The sequence below is a fragment of the Mycetomoellerius zeteki genome, unplaced genomic scaffold (genome assembly GCF_001594055.1).
Source record: "Mycetomoellerius zeteki isolate Tzet28-1 unplaced genomic scaffold, Tzet1.0 scaffold19, whole genome shotgun sequence".
NCBI classification, from domain to species: Eukaryota; Metazoa; Arthropoda; class Insecta; order Hymenoptera; family Formicidae; genus Mycetomoellerius; species Mycetomoellerius zeteki.
In genome coordinates, this window is record NW_017256854.1 from 986,073 (window position 1) to 1,012,105 (window position 26,033).

Consider the following 26,033-nt stretch of genomic DNA (forward strand, 5'->3'; position numbering starts at 1 on the left):
TCTGTTTTTTTAGCACATTATTCGTACACGAAAAGAATGATCGATTTTGCTAAAATATCTAAAAGTTTAACTAGTACATACAGATCTGACCATAATATATTTTAGTTGGACTATCAAAATAATTGTGGGATATTTCAACTAGTTGTTTAGAATGTTAAAACTTTTTGCAGCATTGTCATCAACGTTCTACATAATTATTTTGTTGGTCTAACAAAATTATATTCAGATTTTTTGCGTCTAGCTAAATTTTTAGATATAAAAATCATTCTTTCTATTGTAGGTATTGCATAAAGTATAAATCGTTAAAAATTTAAAATACATATTGTATAAATATAAAAAAATATATAACATACAGTTCATGAGAAATAAAGCCTGTTGTAATTGAGATAAATTGAAATCATTCCAGGAAATGATCTCAAAAATTAGCAAGAATTTTTAAGAATGTGTAAAATGTAGAAACAAATAAGTAGGAATCATTAAATATAAATTTAACAAAATATCATAATTCTAGAAAGAAGCGATTATGTTACAAAGTATAATCATTCCGATTTTCACGTCTTGCGAAGAATATAATTTACGTATAATTTACATGCATCAGAATAATTAATTAATTAGCACCATTTCGCGATATCGTTAATAACGTCGTTGAGAAAAGCTCTAAGTAATATAAGAAGTATATATCACAGCGAAAAGGTTCACAAAGTTCACGATTTCTCTGAAGATTAGCAGGTATCGTGCAGATCCTTCGAGGAAATACATGTGTATAATCTCTTCCGTGCCAAGAGACTGTAAACGGCACGACATACACGTTATAGTGTTTCCGCGCTTGAAACATCTTTCTTTTAATCGAGAATCGACTCTCTCTCTGGCAATGAACTTGCTGAAGCAGCGCTAGTGTGTCCGCGACAACGACGCTGGACAGTCCTTACCTTCTCTTGGTGGCTTGCTTTTCCACGCTTTCGCGTCTCTCACAGCTCTCTGGTAATCTCAGTTGACAAGTCCCGATCCACCAGGTGCATCATGCTCTTCAGATTCGGGATCTTTGTTGGCCTGAGTTCCGTGGTCACGACCATCATCTACTTCACGCCCATACCAGGTAAGTAAAAAATCCGTAGAAGGAAAAATTAAAAAAGTTAAAAGCAAAAACGTCTGTTTTGTGACATAAACGCGAGATGAAAGTATATTTTGTGCCTTATTTGTGAGAGCAATTTTCTTTGTTTATCGCGAAACATTCAGCTTATATATTTTAAAATATCAGATCAGTTTGAAAGCTCGTCTTGTACGGCTACATTTGGTATAGTTATTTTGATATCGCAATACTTCTAGCAGAAATGGATAAAAAAGTAAAAAAAAGTTGCTAATAAAGGAATAACTGATAGTCAAAGATTACATGTATCTATTTTATTTGTTCTTATCTTGCTTTAAAAAAAAACGCTTTTTATTAACGCTTGAACATATGGATTACATTTATTTAGATAAATATTTTTGCATAGATTTTTTTATTTGCTCTACTGTTTTGTTATAACTACACTGAAAAAAATATTTGTGTAAAATTACATGATTATGCTGGATCGGAAAAAAACCCAGGATAATTATGTAATTTTACACAAATATTTTTCTCAGTGTAGGGCAACCAAAATTATGCTGTAAAAATCCCTTTTTAAGAGCCTAAAATATGCTCTGTGAAATTGAAAAAATGCTCTAAAGAAAGGAATATATGCATTTGAAAATTACTTTTTATCGCACAAATTTTCAAAATATTAATTAAGTTTTTTACTTATAATAACGTAATCATGAACTTAAATTAGAAAACGATGTGAAACATACAATAAAAATAGATAAAATATGTAAATATTGTGCATGTGTGGGCGAAATATGCAAAAATATGCTGTAACATATAGGGCTCAAAGTGCATAATTTCTTATGCAACAAATTTATATTTAGTTTATTTCTTTATTAAGTCAAATAAAAAAAAGATGCCCTATACATATTTTGGTTGCCTTAATTATAACCTACTTAAAATATAAATTTACAGATAAAAGTTTAATTTAATTGTATTAAATACAAGTATTCAAACAAATAAAAAAAATCTGAGTAAAATGTAATATTTATCCAAACAAATATATTCCAAAAGTTCAAACATCATTAAAAAATTTTAAAGCACATATAAGTTTCACTCCAAACATAATCAAATATTTCAGTATTTTTATATTTTTATATTTTTGCTTTGATAAATAAATGAAATGTTTTTGTTTCAATTTATTTATGTATCATATATTATATATTGTATAAATTATATAAATTTCCATTATTATTTTATAATTAAGTATATAAAAGAATTCGAATAGAAATTGACAAATGATTTTTTGATATTATTTATTCATGTTATTATTAGTTTTATATTTATAATCAATGTGATATTATAGTCATTTCCTGACTAATTTTATCTAAAATAAATTTAAAAAAGAACACAATGCAAAAATATCACAATAAAGATCGATTTTTATTAAGTACTTTACAAGTATTATTAAAAAAGAATCTTATATCAAAATATATGTGAAAGAAGATATAGAAAACTAAAATACTACAACCATAACAGATAAACTGCAAATATTCTGACACGCCCTAGATCGTACACATTAAATTTAAAACAAAAATCAAACTCAAGATTGCAATGCAAATAATGATAATAGAAAAGTAAATTTATTTATCAGAGCAAATAATTAGGTCAAAAATATAAAATGGTTTATTAGAGTGTTACTCAATTAGATAAAATATAATACCTATATAGGAAAACTTTCCACTTTACTTAGTCTTCCTCAGTCCATTAAAATAATAAATAAGACATTAAATTTACATTTAAAAAATCAGCATTATATATAAATTTAATTTATATAAAATTCATATGCGTTGACATCAACTATATATTATCAAATTGTTTATCACATGTGTGACTCACAGAGTAGAATATTTTTATTAAAATTATAACATAATCCTTCTTTCTCTTTGAAAATTTCGAGATGAGATTAAAAAGTATATATTCAAGTTATGTTTAACTGACGAAATTATGAAAGATTTCCATATGGAAAGAAATATAGAAGCTTTCCTCTTTCAAAGCGAGATATATCTACAGATTGCTTTTAAGGATGCTTTAAGATTGCTTGAGATAGTCCGATAGTGAAGAGGTGAATGGTCTTATTCAAAATTTACCGTTATATGCATCTCTGTTACTAATTCCACTGCCAAGGATGCTGATTGCTCGCGGCTACATTTCTAGGATATAGCACGCGAGACAGCATTTACTATATGTCAACTTGACTGTACTGTGCTGTCATGCTTCTAGACATGCCATCAATCTTAGCATTAACTGATGGAAAGTGGATAAAGAGCATCTTCCTGAAATAGCAAAAAAATAAAAAAACTGCTTATTATTATTATAAAAACAAAAGTATAACAAAGATAATTTAATTATATATAATAACATTTCTGTCATGTATGTGTATACAATGACTTCTTTTTTATAAATTGGAGGTAATTAAAGAATTTTTTATTTTATGCAGAATATAAAATATTTCTATTTCTAAAGAAAATTTCTCAGTATTATATATTTTTAAAATAAAATATAATTAAATAAAATATATATATATATATATTTTACATACAATTTTACATTTTATTTATGCGGAGAAATCGTATACCTTATATGTAATTAATATTTTTATTTTTACAAGTTTTATTATCTTGTAAAAGTGGTTTGCCTTCTCATACTCGCAAAAAATGCGAATGTATTTTTTTAGTTTGTCAATGAAATACAGCAGTCAATGCACACACGATATCAGAAGATTATTTTATATACATATTTATGCGCTCTAAAAGTGACTGGAATGCCTTGAATACAAGGAAGTAATTATATTAAAATAAATTTAATTTTTTTTTATACACATTATATTGCACAAACTCTTAGCAGTACCTTTATACTAAATTTAAGTATGTTTTTAAAATCTTTTGTCATTTGGAGATCATCTTTGTTGAGCATATTTGGATATAAGAAGAAAAATATGTAGGTACAACTTTCTTGATAATATAAGCATCATAACATTATTCATAGATAATACATTCATCCTTAATTTCATTCCTTAAACGGTACAGCAATAAATTTTTTTCTTGGTCAATCCTTTCTAATTATAAAGGAAAAGAAGAATGTTTTTGTATGTCACACCCACGCCAGTCATAAATGTTGCTAAAATGTATCAAAATAAAAATCAAGAGTCGTGTGTAAAAGTATGTCGCGTCGCAACGATATAAGCGCACACAATTTCGCTTTTCAATAATATCACTTCTGTTTTAGAGATGAATTTGTTATTAGTCATAATGTAACAGTGGTCAGAGTGTCAATACTTTTTTGTAGCTGACTAAATATCTTTCACTTTCTCCTCTTTTATATTTCAAAGAAGTATCTCTAGCGTCCCATATCTTTTGTGATTGCTTGCCTTTTGACAGCAAATTTCTCCGGTGTTTTTACTTTCTAGTAATTTTAATTGTACTTTATGAACTAGTATATATAAAAAAGTGCTAGAAATTTATAACTTTCTTGCTAAAACATTTTACTCCTATACTAATAATAGTCATTTATTTGTACAATCAGGAGATAAAATCTTGATGAGATTAGCTTTTTCATTTGCGTATAAAATATGTCATTGCGCTTGGCTTAGCGCCGAGACACTACCGTGTCTCCAGATATTTAAAACTTTTTAGATGACCTTTCGAGGCTATAACAATACCACTCTTTGAATTCTGCGAAAAATTCAATATTTTACTTGTAGTAATTATCATTTAAATAAATAATAAAACATTCAATTTGGCAAAAAAATACAAATGAAATTAATAATCTCAATTTTTACTGTAAGTTAATTATATTACTAATTTTTATCGCAAATGATTAAAAAATTTGAAATATTTATCAATTTCTCAAAATTCTTTATTATAACAAAGAATAGAAAATTTGTGAAACTGTTGCAACCTTAAAAGATATTCTCTCGATTTTTAACAACTGTTTTAAAAATTATTCATTTATGTGTATAATAATTTTAAACTATTTTTATTTTAATTTTCCGGGATATTTACAGTTATAATATAAATTGCAAATCGCGTGTAAAAATTTTCCGATTCATTCCAGTTACTCGTAATAATTTGTACACGTTTGTTAATCAAATACACAAATTGCATAAGAAATAATTGATGTGTATGAAAGATGTATTGGTTAATTATATCGACAAAGTGCTACAATTATACTACAAACTTTTATTTATCGTATTATTTGCGTAATGAATAAATAAGTGTATATATTTTTCATAGGTTCGTCGATGATTATATTGTGATTTATATCGCAATATTTTATAATCGATGTAACGTATACATGTACGTGATTGTGCATTTGCAAATATTTGATGATCGAATCGATCGTCGCGATCAGCCTTGCGTAAATGTAACTCGCACATAAAACCACTTACTTCCTAGAAATTGTATTAACGAAATACATGTACGAGATACTAGTATTTAATAGATTGTGAAAAGTACGAGAGATGCGTTTCGTCAAATTAAATGAGTGAAAGCGTCAATTATTACACAGTAAACGTAGAATTTTTTTGTGTACGAAGCCATCCCAATTAACTATTGTGATACACATTGACATTCCGAGGGTCTTATTTCGAAAATTAATAAATATCAAAAGAACGAAATAGATATTTTTTGTCGTCTAATATAAACATCAGATTGAACATAATACAGAAAATGTGAGAATATTTGCAACCCGTATATAAGCTTTGTATATCGAATTAATGTATACTTATATAGAGTAAATAAATTATTTTACATTGTAACTGTAATCCTCCGCCGGCAATGAATTTTAACTCTTCCGTTAGCAATATAGCTCTTCAAGAAATAGAGCAAATTTTTTATTGTTTCGGATTACATAAAAAATAAAAAAATTGGTTGTACTTTTCTTAACGAGTTTTGATTATCATATAGGAGTCGAATTGTATTTTACTTATTTTTCGCAGATTTAAATTTATTTATCAAAATTTATGTTTACACAAAATATCGATGATGTTTCTTTAAAGATCCCAGTTGCAAAGGGATAAAACAGTTTATTCAACTATGTGCACATTAATTCTACATATAAAACTTGTATAATTGTCATATTTAAATTGTTACTGCTATATTTTTCTCTGGGGTGTATATTCGAAATTACATTTTCTACTGTATATACGTACATTAAAATTATTAATCTCTTTTTTAACATCAAATAAAATCTTGATTACCCAGTGACTCATAGAAAGAAATCAATATCAATTGTTATTAAACGCAGGATATTAAACGAAGTTATCAAGCAAAACATTTCTACGAGAGATTTTCATTTAAATGCTGCTTATTAACACAACGATTAAAAGGCTTTACCAAAGGAAAAGAGAACAATACAATTATCACCAGCGCAATAGAAAGATACGCCTCGGGATACGTCTTTCACTTTCTCACGTGATAAATAATGTTTTCAGTCTCTTATTAATGACTTCGATAATTTCACGACTGAGCAATTTCACTTTGAGCAATACACAAGCAGTGTTATAGTTAATAAGTTACAGTGAATGATTACATTACTAACTCTCCCTACTGCATCTTTATAGGCAAGTGAAGACGAAAATATAACATAATAAAATTAAAGAAAAGATGTCAAATAAGAAAGAAATAGATAATGTAAATTATTATTCATGATGGATTAGAACGCGGTTATTACTTACAAAAGGAAGTAATATTTGCTTTGCATGACGTGATAATGACAACCGTTTTTTAAAATGCCGATTAGATAACTCAATGTCATTATGGATCGATGTAATGCAATTTAATGTTATCTAATATGCATTAGATAATAATACGTAAAAGAAACGTAGAAATTTCACATTTTGCGATATGTTTGTTTCAGTTGTCGTAATTGTATGAAATATTAACTACCAATTATAGCAGTACAAAAAGTTTTTATTCATGTAACATCCTCCATATCATTAAGATTACTAAGAGATTATATTCGGGGAAAGATATTCTAGAGTATATCAATTTCGAAGTATAATGAGTTTTCTACAATAAGCCGTTAGTTACCACATATAACATACTACAGATAAATCAGAATTATAAGTCATAAATTTTAGGAAACTTACATCCAGAATAAAGCACATAAGATCATTACGTCACAATATTTCGGTCAATTAGAAGGGTAGTAGTTCTCAGAGCAAACAATACACTATTGTAATTGATCAATCATAACATAATCTAAGTTTTAAATGGTTTTAAATCGAATAAGAAATGGAATTTAGCCATCTTCACGCAATCACTGATTACTGACTTATGATACACTATTGACTCGCTTATAATACGCTCTTGACTTCTAATCGATTACACAGAAAGAACGGTTTTACTGAAATATCTAAAAAATTAGCTAGACACAGATCCGAAAATAATTTTGTTAAACCATCAAAATATTTATGAAGGACGTTCAAACTGGAATGTCAAAACTTTTTGCAACATTGCTCATCATGCTTGAGAGTCCTATGTAATTATTTTGACGGTCCAATAAAATTATTTTCAAATTATTTTCTGTATTTAGCTGAATTTTTAGATACTTCAGCAAAATTGTTCTCTGTGTATTAATGGCTTATTGTAAAAAGCCCATTGCACTACTCGTACCTTTATAGGTTCACACGACTATTATAGTCTTCGAAACTGATCTTTCCTTCGTCTACTATCTTTGACATGTTTGTTTGCAACATGTAGAGAAAATGCTTAAATTGTTACGATGACAGGAAATACAGTCGTTTTCTCTACTGTTTTATATGTTATCCGTAATTCATTTCCGCAGAGAGAAATGCAAAGCTATGTCGTTTTCACAAATTTTCATTTTATTTAATCTCTGTAAACTTAAATGCACCAACATATCTTAATTAGTTTTACACAAGGTTGGCAAACGTTACTTTTCAGTTACTTTGTCGTTACTTTTTATAGTAAACAATTTGATGACGATGTTGCAATTTTTTATGACAGTAACGCTAACTAACTAAATGTTAAGCTTGTACTGAGGTTAGAAAAGTCACTTTGAAAAGTAATTTGTCACTATTACGCGTTACACTGAAAAAGTTATAAGCATAACGAGTAACGCGTAACGTTACGCGTAACGTTTTTTCAATCCATTACAAGTAACGATTGACTTTTCTAACTCTGATGTTAGCATTACCATCATAAAAAATTCACAATGTCATTACCAAATTGTTATTATAACAAGATAACGATCAACAAAGTAATGGCGTTACAAGTAACGCGTTACTTGCTAACCCTGGTTTTACACAAATTCAACATCATTCATCATTTAAAGAAAGAAGCGGTCTTGTTCGAAAAAAATTTAAGATATATTTGATTGAAAAATACATTTTTCAAAAAACAGACATTGCATTACAAGTAATCCAAATTTTATTACAATTTTCACGATTTCTTTCTCTCTTTTTTCTCTTTTAAAAATTAATTTTTATTATTATTATCTTCTATCAATTCAGTTTATATTTCTTATAAGTTTTGCTTTATCAATTGTATTTAATTTTAGTGCTTAAAAGGATACTACATATATTTCCAGAGCGCTTAATAAACACACACCGATATCTACATATCTCTTTTATCTTTTCTTTTTTTCTTTGCTACAAACGAAAATTTTTAAATATTGATTTTATATCTTGAAATATAGCGCATAAAGAGGAAAACTGTATTTATATTATATACGTTTTATACATACGTATTATGTTAATTTGAATGTAGTTCTTTTGATACGATGTTGTAACAATTTTTGCGAGGTATATCTCCGCTCAAATAACTGAATTCATCGATTTCATACTTTCATCTGAGTTTATTATACAGGTACATTTCAAATATCCGATTATCTTTCTCTCTAGAAAGTTTTGCTCGATCGAGCAACGATGTCGCAATCTCAGTGAATGACCGAAGAAATGCAAGCTTAAGCGTATCTTGTTAAAGCGAAACGTCACTTGTTTTCCATATAGTAGCGACTAGCCTGATGACTGTTTCTGTCCATCTACATAAGTAAGAGTGGAATCGATTGGGCATCAGTGAAAGCGAAATCTATACGCCGGCTGGACCAACATGAAGGAGAAAGGTCGGGAGATGAAAGTGTTCGCGCGATCGGCTGAGGGAGATGGAACCCGGGATCCATAGTGCCGGGGATGGTAGGGGCCCTCGATTACAGGGGGGCCCGCCGGCGAACTTTCACTCGTCGTTACACAGCCTCTGACACATATCTCGGGCATACAGGTCGCCTTATGTTTAACGCCACGTAGGAAATGCAAGGCGTTGGTGAAACCGCGGGGATAAGAGTAAAAAACCGGTCGACTACGATCATGATCCTTGGTCCTCGAGAACCTGGACCACTGGACAAGAGAGGGAAAATGATACGTCACGATTTGTACGATCACAGCAACGAAATTGGGCCTCCTCGTCAGTTGACTACCGGGTGCGCGACGATATTGGCCGTTACACGGCGGATTCATGTATCGATAACCGACAGTGGTGCAGTGGTTTATGAGAATCATTTTGTTCCAATCATCCTTAGGCATCTTTAGGACACCATTTCGCTTCATTTTTCGATTTCATTAGCCATTAATAGATAAACATCTGGTGTTACAAATGTTGTCGTTTTCGACACCTTCCATTCGAACTCATCATCGGGGCGAGCTGTCATTTACATCGATTCATACAATTATATTTAGATGAAATAACTAACACTAATTTATTACTAATTATTTCTACGGATAGAACAAGATTAAACCATGTGTCGCGAATAAAAACAGCTAATATAGAGACAAGTTAAATAGCAAGTGATTAGCATTTTCGGAGAGATTATTTTCTATTCGCAAAAATGGTCAATAATCTTCGCTAATGAGAATTACTAAGATATTTATAGAAAAGCTGAAAACACTTGTTATATTAAAAGCTAAAGATTATATTATTTAAGAAGCTAAAAATATGCTGCAGCTAAGAAGATGACATGCAATTATTTTTATATTAATAAAAATCAATTTCAAAGTAGTAAAATAATGTACGACAGCTGGATAGAAAGATCAATATAAAATATAAAATAAAATATGTCCCGTTGTCATTTATCGCTTCAATAATTTCAAATCGATCCCGATTAACTTATCCGCCATCAGACATACGCAATGTAGCGATTCTTTGCAACAATATAACAGGCAATTTATATTCGAGAGGAAATGTTTTGATATCATCAACTTTAATAATCATTTTTACGTAACAAAAGGTTTTTTTTACTGTTGATGACGCGATTGTTCGATGCAACTGAACTGAATCTAAACAAACTTTGGTAGTAACGTCGTAATTTGCATGGAGCCTGACATTTCCACGTAGCGAACGCTCGTAAAGTTGTCGTGGATATTTTTATTGCAACTTGTCCTATTTTAATCGTTGTTTTTTTGAGAATCCACTTGCGAGTTCACCTTTAAGGAGGTTCTCGCGTTTGATGAAATATAAGACAAGTCTATAATATACATGTAATGCAAAAGTTGATAATATCAATAATATTTAGAAAAAATTTCTTTAACTTTTACCGTACCATTTTGAAGATATTTAATTCTATATTTATAGAATTTTACATTACAAGTTGAAGGTATAACCTTATTCTGCAGTTATTCTCTTTTAAATTGAGGCACTTGCATATAAGACAGCAATTTAAAAATCGTTATAATTATAAAGTAAACACTTAAGTTTGTTCTCGTAAAGTTTCTTTTAAACTGACCGTACAATTTACAAGAAATTTATATTCTTCAATGAAAAAAACTAGAATATATGTCAAATGGATGATGCGTATATCTCAAATGAGCATCTTACAACTTTTATTTTGTTATTTTGAAAATATTTAGTAATATATAAAATTAAGAATAATTATGTATAATGGCATAAGATATCGTTAGTAACTTTTTTATTCCATTATTTTAATTATTTTACATATTATTGTGAATAAATTGTCTATTGACTAGGAAGTAGCGCGAGAACTTCCTTGACGTAAATAGATAAATATGTAGATAAATATTTCTTGCTTTTCGGCTATGAAAGGGGTTTGACATATCTACACCGTAGAGAGAAAAACCGGGCCCGGGTGAAGAAAATTACGGACCCCTATTTCGCGCAGGTATTACCCCCAACCAGGAGCGGCAGATTTAGCAGAACCAGTGTACATATTATTGTGAATAAACTGTCTATTGACTAGGAGGTAGCGCAAGAACCTCCTTAAATAGTTTTACACGAATAAGCGAGACTCAATCCTCAGTGTACACAGGCATAATTAGCTTCAGCAGTCATAAGGCAATAAGGAAGCGAGGAGGAACGTTGAAATAGCGAAAGGGAGCGGGAGAGAAACGTTCCAGCTATGAATTTCGGAGTCTCGGTGTTCATATCAGTCTACGACGGGGAGTGCGACTGTATCCGCGGTTTCGTTGTGTCGGTTCCACGTAAATGTCCGCAGTGGTGCAGTGACATAAAGATCTATTCTCTCTCATATACGTCTTCTTGTTATATTTTTTTTTTGCGCATGATTGATCATTAAGGATACCTTTTGTCGTATTTCTTTTTGTGTTTATTTTTTCTGTCGCGTTATTTAAAGACATACGCTGCTTTTTGATTGATAACTTCCCGCGTGTTGCGTAGTCATTAATTGCGGGATACGTTGAATCGATCACCTATTGGCGCAAACGTGACTTTGCGTTTTATAACGGAAAACTACATATGTAGAAGGCTAATGTTTAAAAAGAACAGAATAAATGTATCGATGCAATACATTGATTGTAAATTAAATTGCGCACAGGATAGAATCTTTGACACAGATTTGAAATATTTTCTAGATTTTGCATAAACACAAACTTTATAAAAAAATCGTAAATTACGTTGAAATTATTTAACGGAATTAATATATTCAACAATTTATTATACAGAATTTTAATAATATATTATCCTATACTCTATGCGCTACAATGATTCGCTTCCGCGCTGCAAACAGATTTCTGTGGTGAAATTTGTGCGTGAAGTGTGAATAATGCTTTCGATCGGGACTTTCAGATATGTGATTCTGCATGTCAGATGCATGAAATTACGACATGTTATGAATATTATGCAATAGATTAGATTAGTTTCACGTAATACACTTTTACGTGACTTTTACGTGATAATGACCTCCTAATCGAGAACGAAAGCAAACGCATAAACGTCCTTGACCTTACTTGCTATTCTGATTTTCTTCTATTTACTTATAAAATAGAGATATTTGCACTTCAGAAAATATAATTGCTATTCGCGCGTTACGCTCATCATCACATACATTTGTTATAAAATCTTTCAGTGATCTATCAACTTGCAATTATAAGTGAATGAAGAACTTTGTAATTTGAAACAGTTTTTAGCAGTTAATTCGCAATGATAAATAGCATTTGATAAAATCAAATATGTGATTACAGTCAGAGTGAATAATCATCCGTTAATTCAGTCACTTTTCAAATCTAATCTTTGCAATTCGTTCACAGTTGTCTCAAAGTTGATTGATGAACGGCTTGTTTTGAAGCCGGGACCTGGAAGGAGTCTGCCTAACGAGAGCGAGGCAAGCAACGAGGCAGACTCGACTTTCGGTTTCATCTGTACAAATGGATACTCTTTTCTTTTCAGAGCTGGTTTCCTCCACTGCCGTTTTCTCCACCATTTTTTAATTCTTGACATCGACATTTGGCTCAGTCTTCAGCAGAAAATCATCAATCTAATTTAAAAAATTGACTCTCACTTATTAACAAAAATTTATAATACATTGACAATTGATTATTAAATATACATTCGCTACTTAATAACGTATGTTCACGATTTCCGTAATTTAATCAACGCATATATATAAAAATTAATCATTTTCATCCAAAATCTATCAATCTTTAAAGCTCACAAGGAATAAATGCCGTCACCTCTTGTTATCGTCGGATAACAACGTTGGTTGGCGATGTATTCTCCTAAATCTGTTCATCATCATGTGACGACACCGACTACGTATATTTTACGATGTCTGGTGGTTGTCATTATGATCGCCGCTGCGGCCACGTTTTTGCATATTAACAATTATAGGCCCAGTAAGTTGAAATAATTAATATGTAAAAATTAAAACGCGCCGATATATGTAGGCTTGTGCTTTGTATAAGTTTTATAATCTTTCGATTTTCCCTATTCAAAGTAAAAGTTCTGAAATATATTTTTATAATAACGTAAGAAGCTGATACCGACAGAATTTTTATTAAGCTGAATTAGAATATAATACCAATTAAAAACTTAAATCGTTTTCTAATGATAGGGATCAGCTTTGCTGTGTGTCAACGATAATAATTCGTAATAATGTGCAAAGTGCATTTTTGTTCTTTCTAATCTGCGCAACAACTTCGATGTGTATGCGCATCATTAACTTTTCTTTACTATATGGCACTTTCTATGTAACTTGGACTTTCATCTCTACAGATTGCCGGTTTGCATTTTTCCTCCGGTTGGGGGCAAGGAAAATTGCTTTCTTCGCTTTGAGTATAAAAATATTTTTTCTTTTCTTAGCTCTTTCTATCCTTCTTTTTCAGAACAAACATTCCTATCCTGTGACAGACCGTGTCATCACTTGGATTGGCCAATGATCTGTCGAGTGAAACTCACGTTAGAAGTCTTTCAATCGCTCAGCAAGTAAGTCAGAAATGATCGCTTAATTATGCCTTACATCTGTCTTATGAGAATATAATATCAGTATTCATGATATAAGATGCAGAAAAAACTTTGTTACGAACACTGGAAAAAGAGTCTGGTTACATTAATTGGAATTCTAATTGAAAATAAACAAATCAGAATTTTCTGGTTGAATCTATTATAATACTAATTGAGATAACCAGAATACTAATTAATTTGAAAAATTTCTGGTTTATTAATTTTTTTTTAACCAGAAATTTTTCTCAGCGAAACGTCAAAAGGCACACGATCTGTTTTGCTTTTTACGTGTTCAAATAGCTAATTATCACGCTAATTATCCCGTTAATGTCGATAATCGATGGTGTTTTAATGATTTAATAAATTATAATCGAATTATATATAATATTTTTATGTCTTTTTATATTCTTATTTTTCTTATATTTCTCCCAGAAAAAAATTTGTCAAAAACTTTCTCGGAACAAATTTTTTAATTAATCCTTAATTGCTTATTTTATATTTTGACATAAAAAGATATATAGTGTATAATTTAATATTTATTATGAAAAAAAGAAAAAGCGGTTAACGAATTGGAGCAGAAAAATTAAAAGTTAAACAAGAATGCCTTATAAGAAAATATTGCGAAATATTGCGCAACGTTGATCTTCTATAATTTTTATCCTTATTTTGTAAAATGTTTTTATCATATATGATTGCATTTCTGTTATATTAAAGTTAACGTGAAGTCACATTAATTTATTTACTCTGCATTTCTTATGGAAAAAATTACTTAAATATTCGAACAAAAAGATGAACTCAAAGAGAAAGTATCTTTACATATATACCTAATAAAACATGCTTTAGATCGTAATCGTCTCATGTGAAGAAACTACGATCTACTTTTCTTCACGTGCGTTTCACGATATGATTACAGAGTTCCTTTCTGCGATTGCAACATTGGTGAATTGTAACGATTTTTCTACTGTTACGTTAACCAATGTAGCAATTATTTCAGCATAATACTGCAAAAAAAAAACGGTTTCGGACTCGTCGGTGTAATAACCGTTATGCAATTCTCTCTCTCTAAGCGTTAATCGATGTAATGCGGAAGACTCCCGTGATCAATCGTGCGATGTCCGTCGAAACCGACATGCAAAATAAATCGCGTTAGGCACAAGATTGTGTATTTCTATTGAGAAGACCAGCGTACGGTACTTCATATCTGTTACTTGATAAACGCAAAGTTAAAGGATATATCAGGTGAACAGTCTCTGCAAAAAGTAATTGAAATTGAAAATTTCGAACTTTCATTGCAAAATTTACACTTTTTATATAAAAATGAATAAAATTAGATATGAATCAGTTCAATAAAACTATTTAAATTTATCAATATTATAGTTTGAGTGAAAATTTTCTCATTTTATCCTAATTATTTTTTAAAAGTTCACTTCTTATTGAAATCATTTTTTATTTAGATTTTGAATTGCTGCCAAACTTTTTATATTACTTTCAAATACAGTATTAAAAAATCTGTAATTTTTTCATAATTTTTACATTTTGCTAAAAAATATGTGTAATAATATATCTATAAATAAATGATGTATTTGCTCTGACAATGAATAATGTAAATAGTTCGTTTTATTTCACCTTTTACAAATCATGCAAATAGTCCATACAATTGTCTTATTCAATTGAAACATTGTGATCATTATCGTGATCATCAGATTGTTTTTCTTTAATTGCAATTATGATTTGTTTTCGTGCGTTTTTAAACATTTTTAAAAGATCGACGACAAATTTGTACAAAACAAGTAGACAAGAAACTTTTTTTGGAAGTTTTTCTTCTCTGATTTGTTTTTGTGCATTGATAGGAGATAGCATAACAATTTAATTTATTCCGTAGAATTATGTCTAAAAACAGGTATAACTGCTACGTAAGATATATATAAATTATACATGTTTTACATACGTTACATAACAATTATATTCGATGTTTGCTGGATGTAGATACTTCAGGCGTCAGAATTGCGACTTTACAACATTTCTTATAGATCATGCGGTGACTGTCCATTGAATCAGACGGCTTGTTTAGCCAATCACTGCGTTTCCGCGGATGGACAGAGACGAGGTATACTTACGGCCAATCGTCAAATGCCAGGACCTAGTATTCAGGTATGACCTCGATGTTCAACCACCGATCAATAGTCTGAGTGCATCACACCGCCGAGAATTCAATGAAGTCTATTGTAAAAGTGCAATTTGCTTACAATATCGCTCGCCACTTTTCTACACTTTTCCTCTCTTTTTAATTAAAACATATTCCATAACGACTTATTCGCAAAATAATTAATAGATAATTGAAAGTATATAATACAAAGTTATTATATTTTAATGCTTCAGTGGATGCGCATTAAGCGAATTTTCCATATCGTTTTGCTATTTTATGATCTGAGACACGGAAGATTTCATACACAAAAAAAACAATTTTTGTTGAAGTATTAAAAAAATTATCTATAGATACACACAGATCTGAAAATAATTTTGTTAGACTATCCAAATAATTATGTAGGACGTGTTCAAACTCGTTGCTAAAATGTTCGAACTTTTTGTTACACAAAGTTTATGCTTGAATTTTCTACATATATTATTTTGATGGTTGAACAAAGTTATTTTCATCAGATCTAAATTTGATTCTTTAGCAAATCGTTCTTTCTGTAGGATTTAGTCTGACAAAAGTCAATATTATCAGTTTAAATAGTGTCAAACTAAATTCACAATTAGTTATTAATTAAATTCATGAATAATTCATTTTGGATTTTACATAAAAAATCTAGACATTAAATTGATTGGTAATATAAGATTAATTCTATGATAAGAACATCTTTTTACTATCATCATTGCTATAATTTTAGAGGAATATTGAGTTGTGTGATTATAGGTATGTATGTATATAATTAGATTCATATACAGAGTCATGCATCTGTTATCGGATGGCTTCGTCAACATCAATATGCCTTCATTTGCAATCAGTAATTCGCAATTGCATGAAAGTGGATGTTCTATCTCGTGGTAAAATTAAATGTCGTGTGATGATTGAGACACGTAATACTCTTGGTAATTGATTACGCCGCATGAATATAGGAATAATCTCGTGCACGTGCCTTATTTAACTGATTGCGAGTGAATATTTTGAAGTGAAGCGAATTTTGTTAGGCATCTGATTGCTCTTCCTCGGCCACAAATATTTCGAAGCTTTAGAAATGTTGATTGAAGTTAAGTATCTTTTCTCAGGATCAAGTGGTAATTACTTTTTTTTAGCAGATTTTAATAAATCTTTTATGTCATTTTATATGATATTCTTTAATATATTTTTAATACCTTCATTTCTAACGGAGAAAGAAGATTAATGTATCAGTAGCTGTGTTATTTAAAATCTAATATTTGAATTTAAATGCATTTAAAAAAAAAATATGCTTCTCAAAACAAATTTAAATTTCAGTGTTCAAATATTTGAAAACATGTACAATTAGAATAAAAAAAAATTTTTTTAGTATAAATAGAAGCTTTTAATATATTTGTTATACAAAAAGAACAATTTTATTAAAAAATATTAATTTTACTGAAAACAGATCTGAAAATAATTTTATTGGAAACTCAAAATTAGTTGCTGGAATATTAAAATGTTTTGCAGCATTGCCAATCATACTTCAGATTCCTACATAAATTATTTGAATAGCTCAACAAAATTAATTTTAAATCTGTATCCAGCAAAATTTTATATCTTACAGCAAATTCTTTCCATGTATGTGTACATTTAACATATTTATTCATTGTAACGATGATTTAAAGCAAAAGAAAGAAACAATATATAAAAATAATTATAAAACACATTTATATTATATATTATCTTTGTATTGCGATTAAATAATCAAGTTTATAATTGCGTGTCATTCTTTAATTCAATTCGAAACTATCTTTTTAAATATCAATTTAATTAGGCATTAATTTCGCGATGTACATTACGATGCGATTGTTAGGAAATTTCTTTTAGATATTATGCAATTGTTTTATTCGGCATGATCTAATGTCGGCACAATCTTCATTAATGTCACATATCTAAATCGATTTTTTTTTAGATGGAGTATCTAATTGCGAACTTTCATACAAGTTTACGCTTTTACAGGTTTGTGAAAACGATATCCTAGTGGTGGATGTGATAAATCGTCTTCCTGGTAAAGCAGCTGCGGTGCATTGGCGAGGACAAACGCAAATGGAAATGCCTTACATGGATGGCACTCCGTTGGTCACACAATGTCCCATACCAAGTTACACCACTTTCCAATATAAATTTCGTGCTTCCATACCCGGCACACATCTTTGGCATGCACATGCAGGTTGCTAGCTAATTGTTATTTACGTTGAATATTTTATGAATCGCGATCGAAAAACATTTACAAAATTAATATAAAATTAAAATTTATATACTTTGCAAATAGTGCTATCGAATTAAACTACTAATATATTTGTTTAATGTACTTATTAATAAATTAAAGCTAAATTTATTTATAAAAATATATTTTCTCAAATTTTAATTATCTATAAAGTTATTTATGGAATTCAAAATTAATTTAAGAATGTTTTTATCTTTAAGTTATTTTACATTAAATGTAATCATATAATAATGGGTTTAATGATTCGTGATATTCATAATATGATTCGTGAGTTGTTTTAGATTAAATATAATCATATAACAATGGATTTAATGATTCGTGATATTGATACTAACTTCATATTATCAATTTACCTTTGATTATTATTAATTATTAATTATGATTTTTTTAAATTGTTTGACTGACCTGTTTTTTTGGAAAAAAAAAATGTTTTCAGGAGCCGATGTCACGGATGGCATTATCGGATCATTGATCGTGAGACAAGCGGACCTTCGGGAACCCCATCGCACCCTTTACGACATCGACGATCCTAATCACGTGGTCCTGGTGACCCAATGGCAACATTCGCTTCCGGAAGTACCGTTTAATCAAGGTTATTCGAAACCGGCGATTCTTTTAATCAATGGGAAAGGTCGTCAACCCAACGGACCCACGGTTCCTTTGAGCACTTTCACGGTCATTCCAGGACGACGTCACAGATTTCGTGTCGCTAATGCCGGAGGCGCTGGAGCATGCCCGGTGACGCTTTTCATCGATGGCCATTCGCTTCTCTTGATCGCGCTTGACGGACATCCTGTAGAGCCACGACAAGTCACATCGATTACTCTGGCTAAAGGTTGGAGTTTCGTTTAATTTCTTCGTAATCGGATCTCTGTACAATCCGTATCGACGTGCAACATGTCGATACTACATAAAAAGAATAATTTTGGTCAATTTAGCAAAATATTTAGCAAAATAATTTTGATCAATTTAGCAAAATATTTAGCAAAATAATTATGTAGGACGCTCAAGCTGCTTTCTAGAATGATTACGTTCAGCAGAGAAAGCAGCTTTGCAATTTGTTATAAAATTCTTTAATATGATTGGTTTATGTATTTAGACCCAATGAGGAACTAAGGGCAAGATCAATCATATTAAAGAACTTTACAACAGTTGTAAAGCTGCTTTCTCTGCTAGACATCGCCAGTGTTAAAACTTTCTACAGCGTTGTCATCAACGCTTAAGCATTCTACATAATATTATTTTGATGGTCTACCAAAATTATTTTCAGAACAAAATTATTTAGATAAATTTTTAGAAACTGTATCGTTCTTTCCGTATATACACTGAAAAAAATTTCTTAAATCTAAGTAATATTTTCTTGAATAATACTAAGTAAACATTTCCTTATTGCAAATAAATATTTATTAAACTTAAATATATATTATCTGATTTTTTTTTTAAATATTATTCTATTTTTTAAATAAATGCTTATTTGCAGTAAAAAAATGTTTAATTAATATTGTTTAAGAAAATATTACTTAGATTGAGGAAATTTTTTTTCAGTGTGGGGGTTGAACGGTTTTTTGATATTATCAGGAAAATTAGATACGTTTGATCGAAACGCCTCCACAATTTACATGCTTCATATTTTTTCCGTTAAGAAATTAATTACATAAAACTGTAGAAATATTAGACACCGAAACGTAAAAACATTTTGCACAAGTCTCGCAAGTGTCGATTCTTCATTGTAATTCACGTAGTAAGCGATGACATTTCTTAAACGCTTCCACTTTCGAATGTATCGGATCTTAAGTAGCACGTTCTCTCGTACGTCCTCTACGTTTACCCTTTGAGATTTACAAGAAAGTTAGGATATTCAATACCGTAAGATAGCCTTAACTCTACCGTTACTCAAAGCAAAACTTCATTTCCCGATTTCTCACGATTTTCATCGAATACGCTGAGACTGATGAATAGTCTTCAATATTCGTTAAAGGTGAAAGAGCGGACTTCGTCCTCAAAGCGAGCAAACGCATCGGATCCTATTGGATGAATGTGCACACAACGAAAGAATGTGGAACGAGCACGATAAATGGCGCAGCGATGCTCAACTACAAAGGCAATTCGGAAAATCCTGCAGCAACGGCGGAAGCTATCGATCAGCGTGATATTGACGAGATAGGAACAGACCTGGTGGCCGTGACGACGAATCCTGCCGAGAAATGCGGCGACCGAGAGAATTTATGCGCCATGGATATTCAAAGTATCCGTAAAATTCCGCAGACCCTGACTAAGCCCAGAACGGATGTGACACTGTATCTGCCGATTAACTACAAGATGCAAGCGACGGAACTGATAGGTGCGTAAAAAATTAATAGGAGCCCCTAATGGGAGTGAAAGTGCGAATTAAGGTGCAACCGGGACGTAATTGCACAGAGCATTAATTAACGCGAGCAGGATAATAATTCTGCCATCTAAATTTCACCGCTTTTTTCATTCATCATATTAATCATATTACATTCAAATCCGAGTTATTAAAATTTTGCTATCGAGCATGCTTCGTACGTAATAGCGTATCTCATGTCAGTTAGAAAGCACTTTCACCATTATCAAATTTTTCAGTTACTTTTTATAATAAACAATTTAATAATGACGTTGCAATTTTTTATAACTATACGCTAAAGTTGTGCTAGGGTTGGAAAAATCGATTTTTTTCCAATCTTAGCACAATCTTAACATTTAGTTATAAAAAATTGCAACGTCATGTTTATTACAAAAAGTAACGGAAAAAGTAACGCTTCCCAACTTTGTAATAATTTTTTGCATTGAAAATTTCTTAAGGTTTTTAATGCAGAAAACTATTATTATTAAAAGTTTAAGATAAATTACATTTAAGAAAAATACGAATATACATATAAATATGTATTACTCTTAAATTTTGGCCAATTTGGTTGAAATGAAAATGTTATGCGATTTTATTAGCTATGAAAATAATAAATAAAGGGAATAAAGAAGTGTATGGTAAGCTGATACAATTTCGAACATAATTCTGATCTTGTGTAGAGAATACTAAAATGTCAAACAGATGAAAATCAAACTAAAACTAGAATCAAACAGATAAAAACCAAACTAAAACTAAAAAATTGGATTTTTATCGTTCGAAATCGTACTACTTTGTTTATTAATTTCTGATAACTTCTTTATTACTAACGAAGCACTGATAGTGAAACTACATTTTCATTACCTCTTCTGGTGAACGAGGATTTATTTTTTAAATCTTACAGCGCTGTTCCTAAAGATTTATTATAATTCATTATTTTATTATATTTCTTATCTCAAAATATAATTCTGTTTCAATGCTACAGTAGCTTTTCCGTCCTGTAAAGATTAATCTCTTTACAAATGTCGTATTAGCCGTCTTTATATCATCACTTTTCATACATATGCCATGGAGAAGAAATTTCCTAACGCTCGCGTCACAGTGCACATCCGAAAACGGTGTGTAATTAAATTGATAAAAGAACTGTATATAGATACACTGAGAAAAAATATCTTAATTTCAAAGAAATATTTCTTTGCTTCTATTTAAACAAATTATTACTTTGGATCAATGAAAATTTCTTTGAAAATAAGATATTTTTTTTACTTTAAAGAACAAATTTTAATTTCAAAGAAATTTTTATTGATCCAAAGTAATAATTTGTTTGAATACGAGCAAAGAAATATTTCTTTAAAATTAAGATATTGTTTTCTCAGTGTAGTTTTAAGTTAAAAAAGAGAAAGAGAGAGCGATATAAACTTGATTATTTAATCGCAACGCGAATATCGTCTTCTTCAGGTAACGGCGGGACGGAGACGAGAGTGTTGAACGTGAACAACGTCACTTTCACATTCCCGCCGTCACCGCTGTTGACCCAGGGTGAGGATGTGTCCCCGGGGATGCTGTGCACCAACAACAACGACAACGAGGAAGATCTCAACGAGAGCAACGAGACCATGTCGCGACGCCGCTGCCGTCAGGTCGGCGATATCGGAGCGGGTGACATATGCGAGTGCGTACACGTGCGCCACGTGCCACTCGGAGCAACCGTCGAGATTATTCTCTTGGACCAAGGTAATTAGTCTCATTCGAGCGTGATTAAAACGCAAATGGAACTCGCAATGTCACGTGTACATTCATCTCGTGCACATTTTTTATTAATTTGAGTTGTCCGCGCTTTTCATTTTCTCCTCCGTTTCCGTTCATTCGAAGTCTTGATGCTCCAGATTTTCTGTACAGAAAGCCTAAAGAAAGACAAAGATCGATTTTTCACACTTACAATTTTATGAGAGGTCTAAAGAGTTTTCTTTAATTTTTTCCTTTTTTATCGGTATTATATACTTCTCTTCAAAATATACCTAGATAACACAAAATGTTCTACGAACATCTTTAAAAATACAAATAATCTCGGAATATTTGAATCGAACGTTTTTTATGAATATATACATATTATACATAGAATATTTTATTTAGATTTTTAAATTCATATTTGTAATAAAAAGAACATTTCTAAAAAGTTCTTCAGAATATTCGTAGAGTTAATGAATTGCACACTGAGCATGTGCAGTTCATTAATTACTATCAACTAACTGCTTTAAATTGCTACGTACTAAATTTATACGAACAAAATATTAATCGAACCCACATATAAAAATACGTAGATATTTTGTAGAAAATTACATAAAATATTCTATAGTTTTTCATAGAATATTTACAATTGCGTCCTTTGAATATATTATAAATATATCATCTATATTTCATGGTATTTTAATATGTACATATATACATGTATAATGTATATATTTTAAAACATTTATAAAATTTACATGCTATTTGGGAATATTGAACTATAATTGAATAATATATTAATATCTTATATTCAATAATACTGTATGATTTGGCAAAAATTTAAGAAAGATTCCTAAAAAAAAAAAGTTAAAATAATTTAAATACATTTTTAATGATTCTCAGCATTTTATGATTAGAAATAAGAAAAGAATTCTTAAATCATCAAATATTCTTAATATTGAATTAAACTTTAGTCAGAATCTTCAAGACAATGCAAATTAATGTGAAATGTGACAAGGTTACTGCAGGAACTCATTATGCTATTCGTTTGAAGGCGTACGGTCTTCTGCGTAATAATGTATGTAGCGTAGCTCATTAGTTTAATTATTACGTAGCCCCTCTAAGTACATGCTTGGGGATAATCTTACAAAATGAATGAAGCAGCACGTGAGAGAACATTATATTAGCAGCATAATACTAGTAGAATTAACGTTTGACCCCGATGTCTCTACATCTTGTATTGGCTACGAAAGCTAAAGTTATTGATGAAGGCTCTCATCATCATAAATCACTTTTGATGAGGGAGGTATATATTATTTGCTCGAAAAACAATATTTGACGCGTCATCGCGATTTCTTTTAAGACAATTGCGACAGCCGAGAGAAATCCCGCGACTTCCGATAACAGCACGTGGAACGATTGGTCTCTTTCATAAAGCTTCGCAATTACATGAAACTAATTTCAGCATCGACTATCGGTTCGTGATATTTCTCGTGAAATTATCTTCATTCACCGTTTATTTAAGGACCATTTCTTACACGATGGACGGATTTTCTATTAGACCTGTTCATGCTATAAACATTTTATATATAATTTAGTATTTTTTGTAATTTAGTAGTTATATAATTTACACAAGTCAGTTGTTATATATTTATAATACATCATAATATAGTTTAATATCGTAAAATAATTTAATATTAAAATAATTTTTTAGCTAAAATCACGAATAGTGGTAATTCGGTAATGATTTTTTTGCTACGAGGAATTCTATTCAATCACAGTTAATCTATTATCGTTTTACTATAGGTGGTTTGGATGATCTAGTTTATCATCTACACGGCTACAGTTTTTACGTGGTGGGCGCCCGACAATTTGGACGAAGTGTATCACTGCAAGAGGTGAAGAAACTCGATGAAAGAAGCCAACTGTTTTCGCGGAATCTTGATTGCGCATTAATCAAGGATACCATCGTTGTGCCTAAGTTTGGTGCCGTGGCACTGCGGTTTAAAGCCGACAATCCAGGTAAACCTTCGCTGATTGAATTGTTATAAATATTTAATGTACAAAATCTCTGTTTTATCGGATTCAATTGCTAATTTAGCAATTTTGTTTAACAAATTGAAGATAATTCTACTGTTAAAATATACGAAGATATTAACAATTGATGGGATTGTATTAGCGAAATGAAGAGTTTCTCGCAAACTAAATTTCAAACTGTATAATAAATAGCAAAACTTTTGACTTTAATTTCAAATCTTAGTTTAACATTAAAACCGCCACACAATCAAAAATTTTATTTTTTTTTCCTTTATATTAGATTTACAAAACAGAATATTAAAAAAATGTGTACATAATAAAAGTAATTTTAATGATACAATAATAATACCAAAATAACTTTTCACTAACCGAAAACAAAAATAAGAAATTATCAAATTTACAGCTTTCAGCCTTTAGAATATCATTGGCGGTTTTAGTGTTAATAGTTAAGATATCTAATATTATATTTTTATCAATTAAAAAAACCGATTCTAATAAAACTATTAACTTATCAACTCGATAAAATTCTTATTTGAGGTAACCTACTTCGTAGGTTATTGGATGTTGCGGGATGAGCACGCGACCGATTGGACTCGTGGTTTAGATGTTATCTTGCAAGTTGGAGAATCTAGCGACATGGTGGCGCCGCCACAGGACTTTCCAAAATGTGGATCCTTTGTTGGACCTGATTACTTCCTTATATAGACTGCTTAATCATTAAATATATAATTGTATATAATTGTATATAATAATAGCGCTTTGAATAGGAATTACTTTTATTGTTAAATAAATTTTACGAATTTTTATGAATAAATATCCACTTATGTTCGCTAATTGTTTGGAAATTATCAACTATTTTTCTTGAAAATCCAATTATCGGTAAAATTTTAATTGAATGCCAATCTCTTTACAACTTCTCCAGTTTCAACATCAAGGAACTTTAAGGATATATTGATTTATAATTTAAATTATAATGTAGTTATTAATAATATTTCAAAGAATGTGCAGCTTAGCGCAACTTCGTAATTTTCAACTTTTAATAACTGACTTAAGTAATGCATCATCGTAGTAAAGTCGTGAAACATCCCAGAACTGGGCACCTATCATGGGACTAGTCGGATTGGATTCCAATTGGAATTATTCTGTTTTTCTTACTCCCTAAATTCTTAAGAATAGAATCTCACAATAAAGAATAAAAATTGATCCAATCTTGGAAAAAAAATGGCTCGATTATCAATTTTTAAGAGTGAGATTTCATTCTTCAGAATGAGATTTGTATTCTAAAAATTTTAGAGAGTAGAAAACAATAAAAATCTAAAGAATAATTGAACAATTTCGACCGAAATCCATTCAAAACTCTTCTGTAATACACATAGGCTCGTATTTATAGCCCATAATAGCGTGCTTTTATCTCTGAAATTTTACAATATGCGTAACGTAAAGTATAGTATATTAGCGCGCTAACATCGTTGTAAGCGCGTTCTGAATACGGGCTATAATTTATTTTGAAACTATCTATATATAATATGCATAATCCATTAAGGGTGAACTTATTATGGAATAAATCGGAATTCATTCCGACGCGTTCTATAATAGGTGTCCATAATAATCCGCAACACTTCCATAATACGCTGATAAACGGAATT

At 30.3% G+C, this 26,033-nt stretch overlaps 1 protein-coding gene across 3 annotated transcripts; it reads left to right on the plus strand.

Annotated features, from left to right (window-relative positions):
- The first annotated feature begins 905 nt into the window (after positions 1–905).
- Positions 906–25,123, plus strand: LOC108721994 (laccase-4). 3 transcript variants are annotated; one of them, XM_018446862.1, is made up of 10 exons: positions 9,602–9,618; positions 13,038–13,223; positions 13,713–13,812; positions 15,861–15,981; positions 17,993–18,203; positions 18,697–19,095; positions 20,239–20,601; positions 22,081–22,356; positions 24,157–24,372; positions 24,941–25,123. In XM_018446862.1, exons 2-10 carry the CDS (start codon positions 13,097–13,099, stop codon positions 25,090–25,092), a joined length of 1,965 nt encoding a protein of 654 aa, XP_018302364.1. In that variant the 5' UTR covers positions 9,602–9,618; positions 13,038–13,096; the 3' UTR covers positions 25,093–25,123. The 3 variants fall into 3 exon arrangements, with proteins under 3 accessions (XP_018302365.1, XP_018302364.1, XP_018302363.1); XM_018446863.1 differs by lacking the exons at positions 9,602–9,618; positions 13,038–13,223 and adding an exon at positions 906–1,096; XM_018446861.1 differs by lacking the exon at positions 9,602–9,618 and having other exon boundaries at positions 12,972–13,223.
- The last annotated feature ends 910 nt before the right edge of the window (positions 25,124–26,033 follow it).

What these genes read in the sequence shown, in the direction of transcription:
- LOC108721994 (XM_018446862.1), top strand. Translation starts at nt 13,097, where the DNA reads ATGTATTCTCCTAAATCTGTTCATCATCATGTGACGACACCGACTACG. An exon ending in GTCTTTCAATCGCTCAGCAA is followed by an intron (nt 13,813 to 15,860) that starts GTAAGTCAGAAA and finishes CATTTCTTATAG; the next exon opens with ATCATGCGGTGACTGTCCAT. An exon ending in TCTTTGGCATGCACATGCAG is followed by an intron (nt 18,204 to 18,696) that starts GTTGCTAGCTAA and finishes AAATGTTTTCAG; the next exon opens with GAGCCGATGTCACGGATGGC.